The sequence below is a fragment of the Dromiciops gliroides genome, chromosome 2 (genome assembly GCF_019393635.1).
Source record: "Dromiciops gliroides isolate mDroGli1 chromosome 2, mDroGli1.pri, whole genome shotgun sequence".
Classification (NCBI taxonomy): Eukaryota; Metazoa; Chordata; class Mammalia; order Microbiotheria; family Microbiotheriidae; genus Dromiciops; species Dromiciops gliroides.
In genome coordinates this window covers 323,442,312-323,462,936 of record NC_057862.1, presented here as the reverse complement: position 1 = coordinate 323,462,936, position 20,625 = coordinate 323,442,312, and the positions used below count along the sequence as shown (strand labels likewise).

General features: G+C 39.9%; 1 protein-coding gene across 2 annotated transcripts in view; it reads right to left on the bottom strand.

Moving 5' to 3' along the window:
* Window positions 1-20,625, bottom strand: part of GRIA1 (glutamate ionotropic receptor AMPA type subunit 1) — a 351,797-nt gene that overhangs the window by 121,171 nt on the left and 210,001 nt on the right. For both annotated transcript variants that reach the window (XM_043985355.1, XM_043985354.1), the window contains exons 8-10: window positions 11,110-11,214; window positions 5,641-5,751; window positions 4,625-4,831 (exon numbers count right to left, since the gene is read on the bottom strand). In XM_043985355.1, coding sequence (XP_043841290.1) covers window positions 4,625-4,831; window positions 5,641-5,751; window positions 11,110-11,214 — 423 coding nt within the window. The remainder of the gene's footprint in view (window positions 1-4,624; window positions 4,832-5,640; window positions 5,752-11,109; window positions 11,215-20,625) is intronic.

Sequence of the window (20,625 nt, the reverse complement as noted above, 5' to 3'; positions counted from 1 at the left end):
CAGCACAAATGGAAAAAAGAACAACCTTACAACAATACTGTATCATTATAATGACCAAAATTTGTATAAAAAAGATGAAAAATGAATTTCCCTCCCTTTTGTGCAGAGGTGGGACATAATGGACATTCCAAATAGTTGATGGGTTGGTTAGTTTTACTAAACTGGATTCTTTCTTTCTTTTTTTTTTATTCTTCGTTACAGGTAAATATCCTTAGGGTAGGTGAGAGGTGAAGGGTTATATTTATAAATAAAGTTGTTATACAAAATAAGAGATACTCGGGGGCAGTTAGGTGTCGCAGTGGATAGAGCACTGGCCCTGGATTCAGGAGTACCTGAGTTCAAATCTGGCCTCAGACACTTGACACTTACTAGCTTTGTGACCCTGGGCAAGTCACTTAACCCAAATTGCCTCAACAACAACAAAAACAATTAAAAAAATTTAAAAAAGAGATACTAATAAAATTTAGAAAAAACAAAAATTACTTAATTTTGATACACAGAATTACTGAGTACCTAGAAAGGACATTAGAGGTCATATAATAGAAGCTCATTTAATTGATGAGGAAAGTTGGGTCAGAGAGAGGTTATATAGCAAACAGCAAGTTATTGGAAGAGTCAAGCCTAGAACCTAATTCTTTCAATTCCTAGCCGAGTCTTTCCACTAAACCAAGCTTTGTATGACTGACGAAACAATTAGGTTTGACAGAAATGATATCTGCTTAACATACTTTCATTTAAATCTCTTTCTAGCCTCAAGTCCTTTTTTTTTTTTACTGCTTTCATCATTCTGAGGGTGTCCAATGAACAAACATTGATTAAGCTATCCTTTTTGTCAGTCACTGTGATAGATGCTGAAGACATAAAGAATGAAATGAAAGGGGTAGCTAGATGGCACAGTGGATAGAGCACCGGCCCTGGAGTCAGGAGTACCTGAGTTCAAATCTGACCTCAGACACTTAACACTTACTAGCTGTGTGACCCTGAGCAAGTCACTTAACCCCAATTGCCTCACTAAAAAAAAAAAAAAAAAAAAAAAAAAAAAAAAGAATGAAATGAAGCAGTCCATGCCCTCTATTCAGGACAGAAATATAAGTAATCCAAAAAGTATAGTCTAAGAAAAACTGAAGAGGGAGAGAGCACTATCAACTACCAGAAGGGGTAGTGGTGGGGAAGATGGAGAGGGCTTCATGAAGAAGGTGATACTTAAGTAAAGGCTTGAAGAAATACAATGTTTCTAAAAGTTAGAGATGAAGAGGAAATGCATCCTAGACTTGTGGAACAACCTGTGTGAATGCCCAATGTAGATGGAAGATGGACTACTAAATTCTAAGAATGGTCAGTAATCCAGCTTGGCTAGAATGTAACATTTATGAAGGGAAACTCTATGGAATAAAACTGGCAAAGTAGGTGGGGGCTAGAATGCAGAGATGAGCTATTGCAAGGGGTTGGCTAAAGTGAACATACTGAGAATTTCCCTATTTCCCTATTCCTCATCATTGATGGTAATACCATTTTCCCTGTACAACTCATGACAGTGAAACAAGTGCTGAATTGAATTATAATTCCTTCATCTATGAACTATATGACCTTAAGCAAGTCACATTACTTCTGTGACCCTCAGTTTCCTCACCTTTAAAATCAGGATCAGAATATTTGTATTAGACATATAAAATATGAAGGAAAATGATCACATTACCTACTTCATCTGATTGTTGGGAAAAAGTGTTTTGTGAATTGGAAAGCACTGATTATTCAATTAAAGCTGCTATAAAATGTACGTAAGCTCAATATGGAAATGATTCAGGACCAGGCACTCACTGATCATCCAGAAATTCAGAGAGAGATAGCTTAGTCCTCTTGGCTTGTATTTGGAAGGACCTGGAAAGGTATCATACTGGGGGAGACAGCTCTGTGGGGGAAAACATCCCGAGACCTCTTTTGCCAGCATAGGATGAAATACTTGGAAAAGAAGTCTTTGTCCTTAAAGGAAGTCAGAGGAAGCTCTGTAGGTTAAGAAAATTCATGTGAAAAAACAGTTCAGGTAAACTGGTCTGGGATTTTTTAATGCCCAAGGACAGGTGCCAGCAACCATATTAGAAGTCTGCCCAGTTGTCAGCCCTTTCCTTGCTATACTCTGTGGGGGTTTGAGCAAGTTCTGGTTACTGGTGGAGTATGGTGGTGTTAGAGGCTTGAGATTCAGTTCTTCCACTCACCTAAGGAAATCCTACATACATTGCTATTGTTGGCTCATCCAATGGAACCTTGGAAAGGAGATCAGAAGGTATTTAGTCAAATCTGTACCTGAATAGGAATACCCTCTACAACCTCCCTGGCAAAGTGGCCATCCAGCCTCTATTTGAAGGCCTCCAATGATGGGGAGCTCATGACCTTATAGGGATGACCATTATCATCACTGGACAATTCTAATTAAGAAATTCTCTGAACTTCAACTCTCATCTTCCTTTCATCTCTGATGGAAATAGAGTTTCTGTTTGGAAAGTAGAATTTAATTCTTTTTAAAAATACAGAAACCAGGCATCCAAACCAGGTTCCCAAAGGGCAGAGGTTCTTAACCTGGGGTCTGTGAACTTGTTTTTAAGGTTTTTTGATAACTATTTCAATATAATTTATTTCTTTTGTTAATACTATTTTATTTTGTGCATTTAAAACATTATTCTGGGATAGGCTCCACTAGATTGTCAAAGAGGCCTATATCACAAAAAAGGGCAGTGAACTGCTGCCACAGGGTATTTCTTCTTAGGTTATGCCCTAAATCTGCTGGCTCAGAAGTCCAAAAGGATGTCCATGGTCAGATGTCACAATACCAGCTTTCAAAACAAGAGCCTTGACTATGTGTCTCTATTTCATGCTGACATCTACTACAATGGCCCAGATGTGCAATTTAGTTCTGACAGATGTTGGAGGCAGTGAAGGGTCTTGCTATGTCTGATCTGACTGCTGTCCACTGCCTGAGAAATACATTTAGTCAATATACTTGAAGTCTACTCTTTTGTTAGTTACTGTATTAGTTTAAGAAAAGGTTGGTTTTCCCCTGCCTCTTCTCCAGATTTGGCTTGTATAAAACTGAGGTCACAGCAGTTCAGATCAAAGTTCACATTTCAAGGTTTTACAAAATGCTTTCCCCCAACCACCTTATATTATTCTCTGTTTACCTATCCTAGTTCCCTATGAAAAAACTCAAATTGATGACTGTAGTGAATCATCAATTGTTGTTGGAAGAATATCATGAAAGGGTAATGAAGCTTCTGTCAGAGAATGAAAAGAACAATAATCTTGAAGTCTGATGCACCCACTAGCTGTGTGACCATGGATAAATTAATTCACTTTTCTCTGGTTCTGTTTCCTCATCCATACAGTAGGGATAACAATAGTTGCACTATCTATCTCCTGGGGTTGTTAGGAGCAAAGTGCTTTGAAAACCTCAGTTTGCAATATGAATGTGAATTATGATGTTCACTCATTTAAACTTTTGACTCATTTTCATGTAGACTGATTCATTGTATGCCTACAGATTCTTTAACTTTTAAAAGAGATCTCATTTTAGGGATATGGCCTATAACTGTATAATTAAAATGATGCTTCAACTGAAAGAACACATCAGCTTCTCTCTTTTAACACAGGGAATTTTTTTTACTAAATGTCTTTCAGGAGCCAGATGTGAATGGAGTAACTATTTCCCCCCCAGCATCTGCTTCACAGTTTTACAAACACAAATTACAAAATGTCAGAGTCAGAGGGAAACTTAGAACACAGAACAGTGTTGGAGGTGGTTATATCATCCAGTCATCTTTCCCATAATTTTGCTGCTGAGGAAATAGGTCCAGGAAAGGTAAATAGCTTCAAGCAGAAAGTATCAGGGTGGACATTTGAATCTACATCAGCTGCCTCCAAGTCTGGTGTTTTTTCTACTTCATTGACTTCAGAGTTTGGACTCTCAGAACAGCCAACATACACAGAATTCTTTGAGAGTTACAGTGCTTGACAGACATTGTCCAATTGGATTATAAGACTCTCGAATTGCCCTTACTCTAGGAATAAGGCAAGGAGCACGTTTACAAATAATGACCATGCTGTATATAGATAGTGCCTTATGGTTATAAAGCTCTTTATATTCATTATTTCACTTGATTCTCATGGTAATTCTTTGAAGGAAGCAGTTTGGGGATTGTTACCTCCATTTCTTAGCAAGAGAAAGGGATTTGCCTGGGGTCATGTAAGAAGTGATGTTGTAAAACTCAGATCTCAGTATTAACTCTAATTCTCTATCATGAGCTACATTTATAGATGTTCATGGCTCTAGAGTTAGAGGAGACCTCATAAGTCATATAGTCCAACTCCATCATTTTACAAATGAGGAAACTGAGGCTTATAGAGGTTAGGTGACTTGCCCAAGGTCACATTCAATATTCTTTTTCATCATACCATTCTGCTATAAGGTCCTTCAGGAATATGGTGATTGGTTATACAAGCTGAGAAGTTGGGCCATGGGCCCTCTACCATCAGGTAGTAGGGCCCATAAGTGTTAGAAGGTTATCAGCTACCTTGTCTAAACCCTTGTTTCACCTACTGATTCCAAACTTATCCAGCTCTTTGGTGAACTTACCCCATAGACAAGTTCCCCCACCATGCCATTCCACGCCTTTGTGTCAGGGTCTCGGGCACCATACTTTCCATCACTGACAATCTCCAGCCGATAAGAGTAACCTACATGTTTTGCAATCTCAGCTGCTAGCTCTACGCAGTAGCCCTCATAGCGGTCATTGCCTTCAAACTGGTTGGCATTCTTTTTTAGCATCACATAAGGGTCTTCCTGGACAAGGGGAGAAAGAAAGAGAAATCATTTTACAGCTGAACAATAAAAATCTTATGACTTATGAAGTAATTTCCTGTTCTTTACCTCATTTGCTCCTCATGTTGACCCTGTGAGGCAGGCACTCATTAATATTCCTATTTTACATATAAGGAAACTGAGGTACAGATGAGACAGTGTGGTATAAAACAAAGAAAATTAGATCTGATATCAGATGCATTTGGCAAGAGTCCTGGCTCTGCTGTTTATTACCTATATAATGTGTGATAAGTCATTTCATTTCTCTGGGTCTAAGTTTTCTCATCTATGAAGTGAGGGGGTTGAAATAAATGATTTCTAAAATCATTTCCAGCTCTAAATCCCAAGAACTTCCAAGCAATTTGTCCAGGGTCACATATCTAGTTGCTGAGCTGGTAAATAACCCCAGATCCACCTGCAAGGTCTCTGTTTTCTTTGTACTACACTTGAGCTTAACCTTTATCCAGACCTAAGCCATAGATAGCCAGACTTACTCCTTCTTTCAAATTTCAGCTAAAATCTCACCTTCTATAAGAAAAATTTCCTGATCCCCCTTAAGGTTATCGAAGTTCCTCTGTTGGTTATCTTCAGTTTATCCTGTGCGTATCCTATTTGTGCATAATTGCTTGCATGCTGTCTCCATTAGATTGTAAGCTCCTTGAGAGTAGAGACTCTTGCTTTTGTCTTTTGCTTTTCTCTATACCCCCAGCACTTAGCACAGGATTTGGCAAACAGTAGGTATTTAATAAATACTTCTTGATTGACTGGATGCTCTAAGTCTAGGTACTTACTAGGATGGTTGTGACAATATATGTTCTGTTCTGAACGCTAGAGTTATCACCACCAGCCTGGGCATCAGTGGCTGCAGGGACAAACTTGTCATCTTCATTCCAGTAACCAATCTGTTAACGAGAAGATAGTAAAAATACAATAAGGACATACTACTATATTTTTTCCATAAAATACGTTACGTTTTATAAAACATTTTAATAGATAGTATCTCAGTTGATTCTCAAAACCAATCTGTGAAGTTGGTAGGGAAAGAATTGTTATTTTCACCTGGAAAATGATGATGATGACAAAGATGACAATGACACACATATAGTACTTCAAGTTTTCAAAGCACTTAGTGGGGTAGTCAGTAAAAATATTTTTCCCATTTTCCAGATGAGGAAACTAAGAAATGACATTCCTAATGTTAATGTTACCTGAAATATGATCTCTGCAAATCTAGGGTGGATCACCTGGTAGGCCAACTTTTCTGGTGATGAGTCTCTCCATACGTAGCTAGACCTTCAGAGGGCAGACACAGAATCCAAACATCATAGAAGCTCTATCTTGGTAGAACTTTGGCAGATTTGTTATAAGATTCACAACTCCACGGTCACCTGACTCTTCTGAGATATCACAGATGGGCGATATGTGTGGATGGCTTGCCTTACCTCCTTGGGATCACTAACTCTGGTATTTTGTGAAGAAACAGTCCTTTGGCCCCTTGCCTCAAGAGGGAGGGCTGAGGACAAAAATGACCTCAGATTTGGACCAAGTCCCAGCTAACATCATTCATAGACAAGGCCAGCTTGAGTCTCTGCAGTTGTCTTAAGTGCTTCCTATTCTGAAGGTCACTGAAAGGTGGCCCTCTACTTGACACTTAAGAAAGATTGAGTTCAGGATTTGGAAGGGGACTTGCAGTCATCTAGTTCAATGCCTAGCCAAATCACAAGCACCTTATCAAGTGTACCAAAGTGGCTATCCTGCCTCTACTTAATCGATTCCAGTAATGAAAAGCTCATTACCTCTCAAAAATTTCAGGACAGGTAATACATTATAGTGGTGAGGACACTGGAATTGGAAACCAGTGACCTGGGTTTGAGTCCTGAATGTATCCTAGGTACCTATGCAAATGTAGAAACAAATCATTTAATAACTCTAACCTTCAGTTTTCTCATCTGTCAATTAAAGGGGTTAGACTAGATAAGCTAAGTTCCTTACCACTTCTAAAATGCTATTCCTTTCAACTGCTAAAAAAAGTTCTTCCATACAACTAGCTGATATCTGCCACCCTGTAACTTTCACACCTTGTTCCTAGTACTGCCTTTTGAGAAGAAGCAAAACAAATCTCATGCTCCTTTCCTGTGACAACCCTTCCTATAATTAAAAAGGGTGATCATATCTTCTCCTATACCCTGCTGATAGTAGAAAGACTGTGGCAGGTCTTGAATGCCAATCTTAGGAATCTGGATTTTATCCTAGTAGCAAAATATTCTCATATTAAGATCATTACTGTGGGAAAAAGAACAAAATAGACTGGAGATGGAAGAGAATGGATTTAAAGAGAGTGATTAGGAGGCTTTTGCAGTAGTTTAGGTGAGAGATCAGTCATTCAATAAACATTTATTATTGATTATGTGCTATTTGATTATTTGATTGTATTTGATTATTTTTTTTGTTTGTTTTTTGTTTTTTCCCCGTGGGGCAATGAGGGTTAAGTGACTTGCCCAGGGTCACACAGCTAGTAAGTGTCAAGTGTCTGAGCCCGAATTTGAACTCAGGTCCTACTGAATACAGGGCCAGTGCTTTATCCACTGTGCCACCTAGCTGCCCCCAATTGTATTTGATTCTAAAGAGGATGGGGATGATTGCTACTTTTTGTTATCCTTTCATACCTTCTGTTAAAGCCTTGTTTTTATGGCTCAACATAGCTTACAGGCAGCCCTGGGTTTTAGAAGGCTTAACCTCCCATTGGAAATACTTCCAATATGGGATTGATGGTAGACTATGAGTCTGATAACTGAAAACCAGACTAACTAAGGACAGAGAGGGTCAAAATCAGAAAAGTGGGCCACCAGGTGATGTGATTAGGTTTGCGGAGAATGTATTTCAAGTGACATGGAAAGGAGAATTCAAAAGGTTAAAAGAAAGGATAGATAAGAATCAATTACTTACTCAATCAAGGACCTACTCTGTGCCAGGCACTGTGCTAGCTTTTGGGGATACAAATACAAAGAAAGAAATAATCCCTCCTCTGAAGGCAAATGTAATGTTTGTGCCACTGCTACTGATTTTTGAAAGTTTGATAATGGAAGAGAAGCCAAATAATGGGAGATGGGCAAATATTGTCCAAATGTCCAGAAAGGGGGAGAAAATTATGCTGTAGAGTATAGGTCAGTGAATTTTGACTCTGATTCCAGGCAAAATTCTGAAACCAATGAACATCTTTTTTTTGTTTGTTTGTTTTTGAGAGGCAATTAGGGGTTAAGTGACTTGTCCAGGGTCACACAGCCAGTAAGTGTTAAATGTCTGAGGTCGACTTTGAACTTGGGTCCTCCTGAATCCAGGGCTGGTGCTTTACCCACTGCGCCACCTAGCTGCCCCTCCAATGAACATCTTGTAAAGGGAACAGGGATCATAAAGAGCCAGCCTGGCTTCATAAAAATGAACTCTAACAGGCTATTTCCTTTTTTGAGAGCATTATTCGACTAGTCTGTCATGTCACTTGTGGACAAAATGGAAAGATGTGGGCTAGAGAACTGGCTGAATGAGTGGGCCCAAAGTATAATCACTGAGGGGTTGATACCACCTTGGAAAAAGGTTTATAGTTAAGGGCCCTAGACATCTCTGCTATTTAATATTTTACAAACAACCTGGAAAATAGCATATCCAAGAGGTGTGTCAACTTGGTGCAGAGTTTTGGATTTGTTGTTAGAAGACTGAAGTTCATATTCTGCCATTCTGACTACCTATGTGAGTTTGGCCAAGTCACACTCTCTCTGGGCCTCAGTTTCCTTGTCTCTAAGAACTGTAAACAGATAGCAAGTTTATCAAATTTCCAAATGACATAAAGCTAGGAGGAAGAGCTCATGTGCTGGATGCCATTATTAAAATCCAGAGATTTTGACACATTAGAAGAATAGGCTAGGGGCAGCTGGGTGGCGCAGTGGATAGAGTACCGGACCTGGAGTCAGGAGTACCTGAGTTCAAATCTGACCTCAGACACTTAACACTTACTAGCTGTGTGACCCTGGGCAAGTCACTTAACCCCAATTGCCTCACGAAGAAGAAGGAGGAGGAGGAGGAGGAGGAGGAGGAGGAGGAGGAGGAGGAGGAGGAGGAGGAGGAGGAGGAGGAGGAGGAGGAGGAGGAGAAGGAGAAGGAGAAGGAGAAGGAGAAGGAGAAGGAGAAGGAGAAGGAGAAGGAGAAGGAGAAGGAGAAGGAGAAGGAGAAGGAGAAGGAGAAGGAGAAGGAGAAGGAGAAGGAGAATAGGCTAATAGAAATAAATGCCCTTGTGTCCAAAAACACATTTCACAAGTAAACGATGGCTAAACAGAGGCTGGTTTGAAAGAGATCTCCATGTTTTCATTGACTTCAAGCTCAATTAGAATCAATGGTATGATATGGAACCCAAAGCTAATATGATCTTAGGTTGTATTGACAGTTAGTCAATAAACATTTATTAAGCACCAATTGTGTGCCAGGCACTCGGCTAAGCCCTGGAGATACAACAGCAAAAGATAGTCCCTGTTCTCAAGGAACTTACAGTCCAATAAGTGAGACAATATGACAATTAAGTATAAACAAGGTACAAACAGGATAAATCGGGGTTAATAAACAAAAGGAAGACACCAGCATTGAAAGAGTTTTGGAAAGGCTTCTTGTGGAAAAAGGAATTACAGATGGGATTTGACAGAAGCCAGGTAAGCCAGGAGGTGGAGATGAGAAGGGAGAATGTTCCAGTCACGGAAGATGTACACTGAAAATGCCTGAAGACAGAGACTAACTATCTTGTGTGAGGAACAAAGTCTGGCCAATATCATTGTATTTCAAAGGAAGAATAAGAGATAAGAAGACTGGAGTGGTGCAAAGTAACTAGGACTAGGGAGACAATAGGTCCACTATAATATGTATTGGTCGAATCACATCTGAAGTAGCACGTGTCATTCTAAGTGTCGCAATTGTAGGAAGCACATTAATAAAATGGAGAGAATCCAGCAGAAGGCAACTGGGATGGGGAAAGGCCATTTGCTAGACCATGCCATAGGGAGGAAGGGCTAAAGCAATTGGAGATGTTTGTTCTGAAGAAGAAAAGACTTAGGTGAATTTGATTATTGTCTTCAGCTATGTGAGGGGCTGCTGTGAAAAAAGAATTACACTTCTTATCCTTGAATCCAAAGGGCGGCATTTATAGCAATGGGTAAAAGTTTCAAAAAGTGTTATTCGTAATCTTGATGCAAGAGATAAAAACCAACAACTTAACAATAAGAGCTATCAAGATGTAGAATGAGAAACACATTTTTGGACAGGGCCAATGAGGAAGTTTGTTTTGCCTGATGATGCATATTTTTTTACAAGGATTTTGTTTCCCCTTCTTTTTTTCAACATGGGAGAAGGGCTAGGGCTGGGGGAGGGAGAACAAAACAAAGGCTTATTAACCGAAAAAAAAATTCAAAAGGAATACAAGAGCTATCTAAATGTGGAATAGACTACATTGGAAAGTAGAGGCTTCCCTTCACTGAAGGTCTTTAAGCAAATACTGGACAACTATTTGTCAGGTATAGTTTAGAGGAGTCTTGTTCACATTTATGATGGACTACATAGTTTCAAACCCTGAGATATTTTTTTTTGTCCATAGCAACACAAGAAATGCATAAACGTGAAGGATTATAATCAGTATTGGTGGAGGGGTAACCACATCTACAATATCATAGATCTTTTAAAGTATCAGAAATTTGAGCCCATAGTACCTCATATGAGGATTTAGATGTAGCAGTAATGATAAAAATAGCAAAAAGTATCATGGCAATATGGAAGGTTTGCAGAGAGCTTTACCTGCATGGCACATATCAAAATATCTGAATAATAAGCAAGTGAACTTATCCTCCTCTGTTTGGGAAGACAATTAAATTCCCAGGGAAATGCTTCCTTTGAATTGCAGAATATTAGAATCACTGGACAATAATGATCTTTTGTTTATATATACCATTTTATTGTTTGAAGTAAACTTTCTCAGACAATTCAGTCTTCACACCTATTCCATTTTATAGATGGCAAAGTTGAGACTGAATACATCTTGCCCCAAGTTCCTCAGATAAGAAGTGGCAGTCAGGGCATGTAACCCAGGTCTTCTGACTTCTAGCCCTGGGCTGATTTTCTGATAAGACATTGCCTCCTAGAATCATACTAGCAAGGGGAAAAGAAGTCAATAGTCTTTGGCTAGAGATCCAGTTCTCTCCCATGGGCTCCAAAAACATAATACTCCTTACCTTCCGAATGCCATCATGTTTCATTTCTATCACATGGAGGGTGTAGTTGGTCCGTCGCCCTTTCTCATTAAATTGTACGTTTCCAGTCAAGCCTTCAAACCGTACCTGGGGAAGAGAAAACCAAGTTGGGGGGGAAGAATGAATTCAGCAGCCTCTGATTGTATCTCACTTTCTATGAACTACTTGTTCAGAAGCATAGCCTTTTTCAAGATTAGAAATGACCTTAGAGCATTAAACAGGGAATGTCAGAGCTGGGACTTTAGAATACAGTATCAGAACTAAAAGGGTATTTGGAGAACATTTAACATAACCGAACTCTTTACCTTGCCCTTCCTCTCCCACCCCCCTCTATTTTTACAGTGAAATCATGCTCAAAGAAAGGAACTGACTTGTCCAAGGACATAATACTGAATTTAGGGTAGAACTCAGAGTAGCAATGAACTGTCCTCACTTTCAGCCTGATAGAAAAATATAGAGACCCTCAGCAGCGTGTGTTGTTCAGGGGACAAAGTGCTCTGTCATCTCTATGTGGGTGATTACCAAATCTACCAAAGCTGACCTTTATGGGCAGTTCCATACTAGAATCTCGAATACCTGCCTTGTAAGACAAATCCGCTTGAATGTCTATTTGGTAGCAGGAACTCAACACACCCCAAATTGAGCTTATCATCTTTCCCTCAAAACCTTTTATTACTTAGGACTTTCGTTTTGTCAGTGTTACCAGCACTTACTCAGCTCTCATATTTGAAAACATGAAAGTACCCTACCTTCTCCTTCACACTTCATTCAATTAGTTACCATATCTTTTGGATCTACCATCATGAGAGCTATCAAACCTTTCTTTCCTCTATTTTTTTCCACTGCCATCACCCTAGAGAGGAGAGGGTCCTCAGTACTTCTTGCTAAAACTAGTGCAACAACCTTCTAATGGATCTTTTTATCTCTGGGCTCTCCCCATTCCAATCCATTCCAGGAGAGTTACCAGAATAATCACCTTTATGAATAGATTTGGCCAGTTAACATCTTTGCTGCACACCCTTTTATTGTTGCCTACTGAGTAAAAACAGAGTAGCATTCAAGGCAGTCCACAATCCAGACCCTTATCTCATATTACTCCTTCCAGGCTCCAGCCAAACTAGACTAGTTACTTCAACTGGAACTATTGCTTTTCTGACCTTAAGGCCTTTGCTTATATTTTGTTTATTCTTTCTGGAATGCTCTCCCCATCCTGTATGTTGAACTTTTTCTTGCCTCCTTCTCCAAGAAGCCTACTCTCCCCATTCCAATCATGAATGACCTTTTGATTCTTTTTTTTTTTTTTTGTGGGGCAATGGGGGTTAAGTGACTTGTCCAGGGTCACACAGCTAGTAAGTGTCAAGTGTCTGAGGCCGGATTTGAACTCAGGTATTCCTGAATCCAAGGCCAGTGCTCTATCCACTGCGCCACCTAGCTGCTCCCGACCTTTTGATTCTTAAACCACACATAGTGTGTTGTTTACACCTTTATGATGCATTTACCATGTTTCATTTTGTATCAGTTTTTGTGCCATTTCCCCCATAATGAAAGTTTCATGAAGGCCAGGACCACTCATTTTATCTAAATGCTGTATTTCTTGCAGACTAGTTCTCACAGAACACAATATTCTGCTCATAGCAGAGACTTAATAAATGTTTGTCGAATTAAATGAAATCAAACCATCTCCTCTAATAGATGAAGAAACAGGATAAGAGAGGTAAAGGGATTTGTCCTTTGTTTCACTGATGATAAGTATTAGAGCCTGGACTTGGATTTGCTGCCGTCAGAAGATGAGATTTTTCCCCCAAACATGCCAGATTGCTTTTCAGAGATTTGAAAAAAAATACCTGCTTGTATTTTGACTAATTGGAAAAGCAGAGAATTCCTGATAAGTGAGTGTATGGCATTGTCAGTAAAGTCACAATCTAGCCAGAGGTATAAAGTTGGACTAATCATTCCATTTTCTTGAATTGTACCCATCAGGTCCAGAGCTTTCTTGGTCTCTCCCTGTGATGGACCAGAAGGATAGGGATCAGGGATTTCTCCTTGGTTCCATCCTTCTCAAGCCAAGCACGATGCTTACCCCCACCTCTCTAGTACCTGCCTACTCTAGGAATGAAAAATGAAGACTTCACCTTGGGCTTCTTGTTTGAGGTGCCAGGAGCCAGCATGGGGCCTGTCTGAGGAATAGCGGAGTATAACTCTTTTATATTGGCTGGACGGGATGGTTGCTGCCTGCGGGATCATTTGTAACACTTTGCCTGCTTCGGCTGTTGACAACATGTGCTCTCACTTAAAACACATGATGGTAAAACCGAGGGAAGGCTGGAGGGGTGAGGTTGGTGACAAGGTGATCCCATGAGGATAATTTATCCATAGACATCCTAGGACCTATCTTAGGGCAAGTGATTATTATGTTAGCTTCATGCTGAATTAATAAGGTGGCCTGGTGTATAGAGGAGAGCACTGGACACCTGGGCTGTAAGTCCAATTCACTTGGTGAACCTGGGCCCTGTTAAGGGCTAAAATTCTAGCTAGTCTGTCTAAAATATCTAATGAGTGGTCACCAATAAATTATAAGCTTTAGCAAGAGTTAGACTTTTAGGTATTTATTAAGGAGAATAAGAATTTGGTAAAGAGAGAGAGAAAGGCCTAGATTCCTATCTATTAAAGGGAGAGCACATTTCTAGCTCCACTCTCCACCAGCATCCTCAGGAAAGAGAGTGAGAGCGAGAGCCAGTCCCTTCCTTCCTCCTCCCACTAGCCCGCGTCACTTCCTGACGCCAAAGAAAAGACTCCTGGTCTTGCCCTCAAAGACCTTCGCTTCATGGGCGGAACTCTTCTACAGTAAGTTTCCAGCAGGTGGCATCATTCCAAACGGTACAGTTCTTAGTCTCCCTATGCCTCTGTTTTTGTATCTGTAAAATGGACATAATGACCTCTCATCTACCTACTTCACATGGTCGCTATACAAATCAAATGAACTAGAGTCACTTTGCTTGTTTTACCTCTCTGGCCTCTGGCCTGTGAAGAAATCACCCATGACTGCATTTTGGAAGATGAAAAAGAAAAATACACATTTAGGGGACTGAGTCTTTTGTGTGTTGAAAGAGATGGCCACTGACCATGGGAAGAAGATTAAGAAGGCTACATCAGGGTCCTAAGACTTCAGATATGTCCCAGGGGAGAAGGAATACTGTCCAAGCCAGAGCTTTCTTCACATTCTGACAGATTCACACTACAAAGCAAACCTCCAGTGCTCTCTGTGCTCAAGACCTCAGGTTACTTACATCATAGTCTAACATGTAAGACATCCCCAGGGATGCATGCAACACAAAGGAACAGTAACAGACAAGGTATGCTACCCAGCAATGTCAAACCCGCACAGCTATACTATTTTCCCCTCATGCTTTTCCTGCCCCTCCTGAAAGGACAAGCTCTGCAATAGCAGTACAGTTTGATCATACTCCATTAGCAGCAGTGAAAGCCTAGCTTCTCTCTGCTCCCATGATCTGGCTTCAGGCATCCCCTTGCAAAAGAGAAAGAGGTTGGTGCTCAGTTCAAGGCTATGACTTGTTGCTGCCTTTGCCCCCCTAGTCCAACCAATTTGATTTCTTTGTTAGGCTAACAATGAAGATAGTGGTGGAGGCTGTGGCTCTCAAGAGTCAGTCATCTGTTGCATTTTTGTTTGTCTTCCTGGCATTCAAAGTCCTTCAAAGCCTAGCTCCTCACCTATATTTTCACTGTTCTTATACTTTACTCCCCAACACGTACTCTTTAATTCTGTAACATTGTCCTCTTGGCTATTCAGTGGACAAGATATTCCATCTCTTGGCTTTAGATAGTTCCTCTGGCTATCTCCCATACCTGGAACACTGTTCTTCTTCATCTCCACCTACTGGTTTCCCTGTCTTCCTTTAGGGCCCAACCTTTCCCACCACCTCCTAATTGTAGTACATATATATATCTTGTTTGTACATATTAGTTTATTGTGAGTCAGCTAGGTGGCACAGTGTCTAGACAGCTGGGCCTAGAATCAGGCTTACTTCAAATCTAGCCTCAGATACTTACTGTCTGTGTACTTTGGACAAGTCATTTAACTTCTGTCTGTCTCAGTTTCCTCAGCTGTGAAATGGGGATAATAATACCCATAGGGTTGTTGTAAGGATGAAATGAAATAATATTCATAAAGCTCTTAGTACTGGTGCCTGGAACATAGAAAGTGCTAGCTATCATTATTATTGTTATCATCATCATTAATTATATTGTGAACTCCTTGAGATCAGACTGTCTTTTGCTTGGCACAATGTCTGGCACATACTAGGTGCTTAATAAATATTGATTGACTGATTGATTCTCACATATCTCTGTGATGCACCTTTCAAATTTGACATCACTACTACCTAGAGCCTCCTCCCCATTATATATCATTATCATCAGCATCAGGTGAATTGACTTTATATAACTGTTTACATTTTAAAAGTGTTTTGACATATATTATCTCGTTTGATTCTTACAAGATTCCCATAAAGTTCACACTCCCATAAAAATCCATCTCATTCCCCCATTTTGTGGCTTTGCTCATATTGCTCCATTCTCTTGAATTCAGTCTCTTATTTCTCTATCCTTTAAGCTAAGTTTTTCCACCTCCAGAAGCATCCTTAAATCATTCCAGCCTGGGGGCAGCTAGATAGCACAGTGGATAAAGCACCGGCCCTGGATTCAGGAGTACCTGAGTTCAAATCCGGCCTCAGACACTTGACACTTACTAGCTGTGTGACCCTGGGCAAGTCACTTAACCCCCATTGCCCCACAAACAAACAAACAAAAATCATTCCAGCCTTCAGCATCCTCTGAATTCCTTTAGTAATTTACAATTTAACCCTGAATTTTGTACTGTCTTGTCTTGTCTTATGCTGTTTCTTATATCTATCTTGTCTCCACTGCTAGACTTAAGAGGCCAGGGGCCACATCATATCATGGAAGATAAAGGATGGTTTAAAGGGAAAAGCCTTTGAGCCGAGAGTCACAACTGCATTTTTTCCCCAGCTCTGACACTTATTAGTGAAATGACTTTGGGGCAAATCATTTCACTTTTGTGGGACTCAGTTTCTTACCCTATAAAATTAAGGGGTCAGACTAACTGATCTCTAAGATCCTCTCCAGTGCTAATAGCCTAATATCACCCATAATGCCTAGGACAGTCTGGAGATATTGTACATCATTAAGTAATAATGTCTGATTGATTGACTACTAAAACACAGAAAGTCTGAGACGTTTATTTTTGGATAACTATAGTCTTAAGTGTAATCCACTAGTCAGTACCTGGGCACAGATGGGCAGCATATGGGCAGCATATGGACACCATACCTTGTCCTTCCCTGGCTCTGTTTCCCAGGAACTCCAAGTGCTTTTAGAGATATTTGCTCATTAATCTTCCTGAATTCCTTCTTGTACAGAAGTAAGAGAAAATGGATGATAACTCCCACTTTAGAGATGTGGAAACCAAAGTGTTAGGGAGAAGCAGAGAAGAACCTGTCAATGGTATGTGCTAAGTCTGTTGTAATTAAGATCCAAATTCTACTAGCTCTCTTCCTATGTTCAATTTTAGATGCTCTAACCATTTCATAGTCCTCAACTCTTCAGATAGATTTAGGGCTGTTTCTCTGGCAGTGCTAGGCCATAGGTCTTCCAGCTGTGCTACACCTTGGACCCTTTAAGTTTATTATACGTTTGAGACCTCCTATGTGCTTTAATGTTGATACTTCAGTAGTAAAAGACCTCAGAACCTTTTTAGTTAGGATACATCTATTGGTCATTTAACAACTCCACTCCTGGATAAAGCATTTGCCCTTCTTACCAAGACCAACTTGACTAACTTGTACCCTTCATCTCATTCTCTCTCATGCCCTCTGTCAAGCATGGCACTTAAAATCATCATTTTCCCTCTCATCTGATCTCTCTCTATACTGATTTCTTTCCTAATGCTTACAAATATGCTCATATGGGATTTATTCTTAAAAAAAGAAAAAACCTTTGACCAAACCCAATCTATTATCTTGTATCATTCTTTCCTTTTACAGTCAAACTTCTAAAAAACAGGAAAACTCTATGATCATTGCTTCTACTCCTTCTCTTCTCATTAATTTTCCTTGAAACTCTCTATAATCTGACTTCTGACCCAACAACTTCATTAAAACTTTTCTCTCCAAAATTACCACTGACCACTTAATTGTCAAGCTGATGGTCCTTTTTTTTTTAATATGCATCCTTCTTAACCTCTTTGTAACAGTTGACCTCTCATCTGGAGTACTGAAATAACATTACAATTATTCTCCACACCTTTAGTTTTTCTTTTCCCAATCCATCCTCTACATGGATGTCCAAGTGATATTCCTAAAAAGCACAGTTGTGATTATGTCACTCCCTTACTAAAGTAACTACAGTGGCTTTCTGTTACCTTTAAAATTAAATACAAATTTGCCTGTCTGGCATTTAAAGTCCATAACAACCTGGTTCTAACCTGTCTTTCCAGACTTATCCTGCATTATTCTCTTTCCATGTACCCTCTCTCCCGTCCAGTCAAATTGTTTTGTCCCTGTTCCTTGTGTATGACAGTCGATTTCCTATCTTTATGCCACTGCACAGGCTGCTACTCCATGCCTGGAATGTGTGCTCCCTCATCACTTCTGCCCTTTAGACTCTCTAGTCTCCTTCAAAGCTCAGCTCCAAGCGCCATCTCCTACCCAGCTCCCTTCCTGATCCCCTAGCTGTTCTTCAAATTACCTGGCATTTTGTATACTTGGTTTTGTGTACATGTCTTTTTATCTATAAAAGCTTTCAGAGGCCAAATCATGGCTCATTTATGGTTTTTGTGTTCCCAGTACCTGAAGTAGGATCACTTAAAATAAATGCTTATTGATTGATACCAGAATGTGGAAGGCCATGAATGCCTGGCAGAAGTGACTGGACTTTATTTGGTAGGCAAAGGGGAGTCACTATTAACTTGAGCTAAGAAATTATGAAAGTTGTGCATAAAATTATTCTTGCAGTAGGTCAAAGGGTAGAGGGAGGAGAAGAGGAGGAAAGAAGGACTATTTGGAGGCTCCTCCAACAGTCTGTGGATCTGGAAGAGAATGGGCACAATAGGAATAGAACAAAGGAAGTGGATTTGATAGAATTTATTGAACCTCTTGTCCTTATTAATATCTTCTTTTCACCAGAGGTGTAAAAAGCCATCTTGGCTATTAGAATTATAGTTATGATCATGATTATTATAATTATAATAACCCAATTATAGTTAGAATCATCGTAATGCCAGAATCCCTGGACATACTGACCTGTGATCTGGTATTGGGGTATCATGGTTTCTCAAGCTGTGACAAAATGGAATAGGGTGCCTTGGGATATAGTTGGGTCTCCTGCCAGATCTTCAAGTAGAAATTGGATGACCATATATCAGGAATTTCTGAGGGGGATAGTTTATTCCCTCTCTTTCTCCATTAGAGTGAAGCTATTATAAGCAATGAAGCCAGTAGGACAATTGAATGAGGAGAGGTCACAGTCATGCCTGGGATGACATAATGGTCAGTGCTTGTACAACAAGTGGTCTGGTATGTTTCATAGCCAGTGAACCCTGGACTAGGAGATAGAAGTCAAGGGATGACACCTCCCAGCTCTGTCACTGTATGACCTTGGGGCAAAAATCAATTAACACAGAATGTCACAGGTGAAAGAGACTTTAGAGCAGAGAATGTCAGAGCTGAAAGTGACCTGAGAATACAAAGTACCAGAGCTCATTTTTACAGAGAAGGAAACTAGATCAGAGACCTTGAATGAATTAGTCAGTCACACAGCTAGTTATTGGCAGAGGTAAGGCTAGACCCAGGTTATCTTCAGAACCTGCACACCAGTGATCTTTCTACTACCTCACTGAACTAACTTCCCAATTCAAGATGACAAATTAAGCTCTAGAATATGTGTATGAAAGCATCTTTAAAAAATGGAAAAGGCAGCATCGGTTTGTGGTGATTTAGGAGCAGTCCAGTATGGCGACAAGGAGATGGCTAGGATGACTTGTGCTAGTTTCATCTTATTCCATTTTATGATGGACAGTGACTCACTATAGCAAATTCCTTCTCTGATCAGCCTGGTCCCTGTATATATGATCCGTATCTTTTTGGTCCCAGAGGACATACCCACATTTTCTCCATCACTTAATGCAACCCAGTCAATCACAGTAGAAATGCAGAGCAGCTGCTGCTGAACTCCCTAAGGGCCATAGTTGCTGGAACCATGGAAAGTGAAATGGAAATATTTACCAAATTTGGCTCCTCATTCGAAAACCCTTCATCTCTTCCTCAGGGAGCCAAGCTCTACCTCTGATAAATGCAGTCTTGTGAACAGGCTCTGGGTACAATCACCTATTGATAGAGGTGATGGCTCATCCAGTTTGATTTGACAGAGACCAGGAACTCAATCATAGACTCATAGAATTGGAAGGGCCCTTGGAAACCACCTGGTCCAATCCTTATCTGAACAAGGATTCTGACTGCTACACAGACAGGAAGTAGCCACCTAACTTTTTAAAATATCCCTTAAAGGAGAATCCACTGGTTCAGAGGCTGACTTTCTACTTTTAGATAGCTGTAATTGTAAGAAAAGACTTCCTAAGCTCCAGACTAAATATGTTTCTTTGCAAATTTTATTCATTGATCCTGATTTTGTCCTCAGGGGCCAAAGTGAACAAGCCTACTTCTTCTTCCACATGACAGCTCATCAGACACTTGAACACAACTCTTGTGTCCCAACTAAATCTTCTCTAGGCTAAACATTATGATTATCTTTGCCTGATCTTTATCCTGGTCATTCTATGTTAAAAGAGCAACTGGTGATTACCTCTATAAGAGGCACTAGTTAGTGCTGATATGAAAAATGAAAAAAAATATTTACCAAATTTGGCTTCACATTCAAAATCCTCAATCTCTTCCCTCAGAGTGTACCTCCTCCCACATTCTCCCTGCAACCCCAGGGCCTGGTTAATAACAATACCTGACATTCCACTATTATTGATTCATTCCTTTGGGCTATACATGCCTTTTCTACCTAGAATTCTTTTTTAAAAATAGTATTTTATTTTTTTCCAATTACATATAGAGATAGTTTTTAACATTAATTTTGGTAAGATTTTGAGTTCCAAATTTTTCTCCCTCCTTCCCTTCCTTTCCCCTCCAGAAACCAGCAAGCAATTTGATATAGGTTATACGATACAATCATGTTAAACATATATCCACATTAGTCATGTTGTGAGAAAAGAATCAGAACAAAAGGAAAAAAACACACAAGAGGAAGAAAAAAGAATTACAAAAAGTGAAAACAGTATGCTTCAGTCTACATTCAGACTCCACAGTTCTTTTTCTGCATGTGGAGAGCATTTTCCATCATTGGTCTTTTGGAATTGTCTTGGATCCTTGTATTGTTGAGAAGAGCTAAGTCTATCAT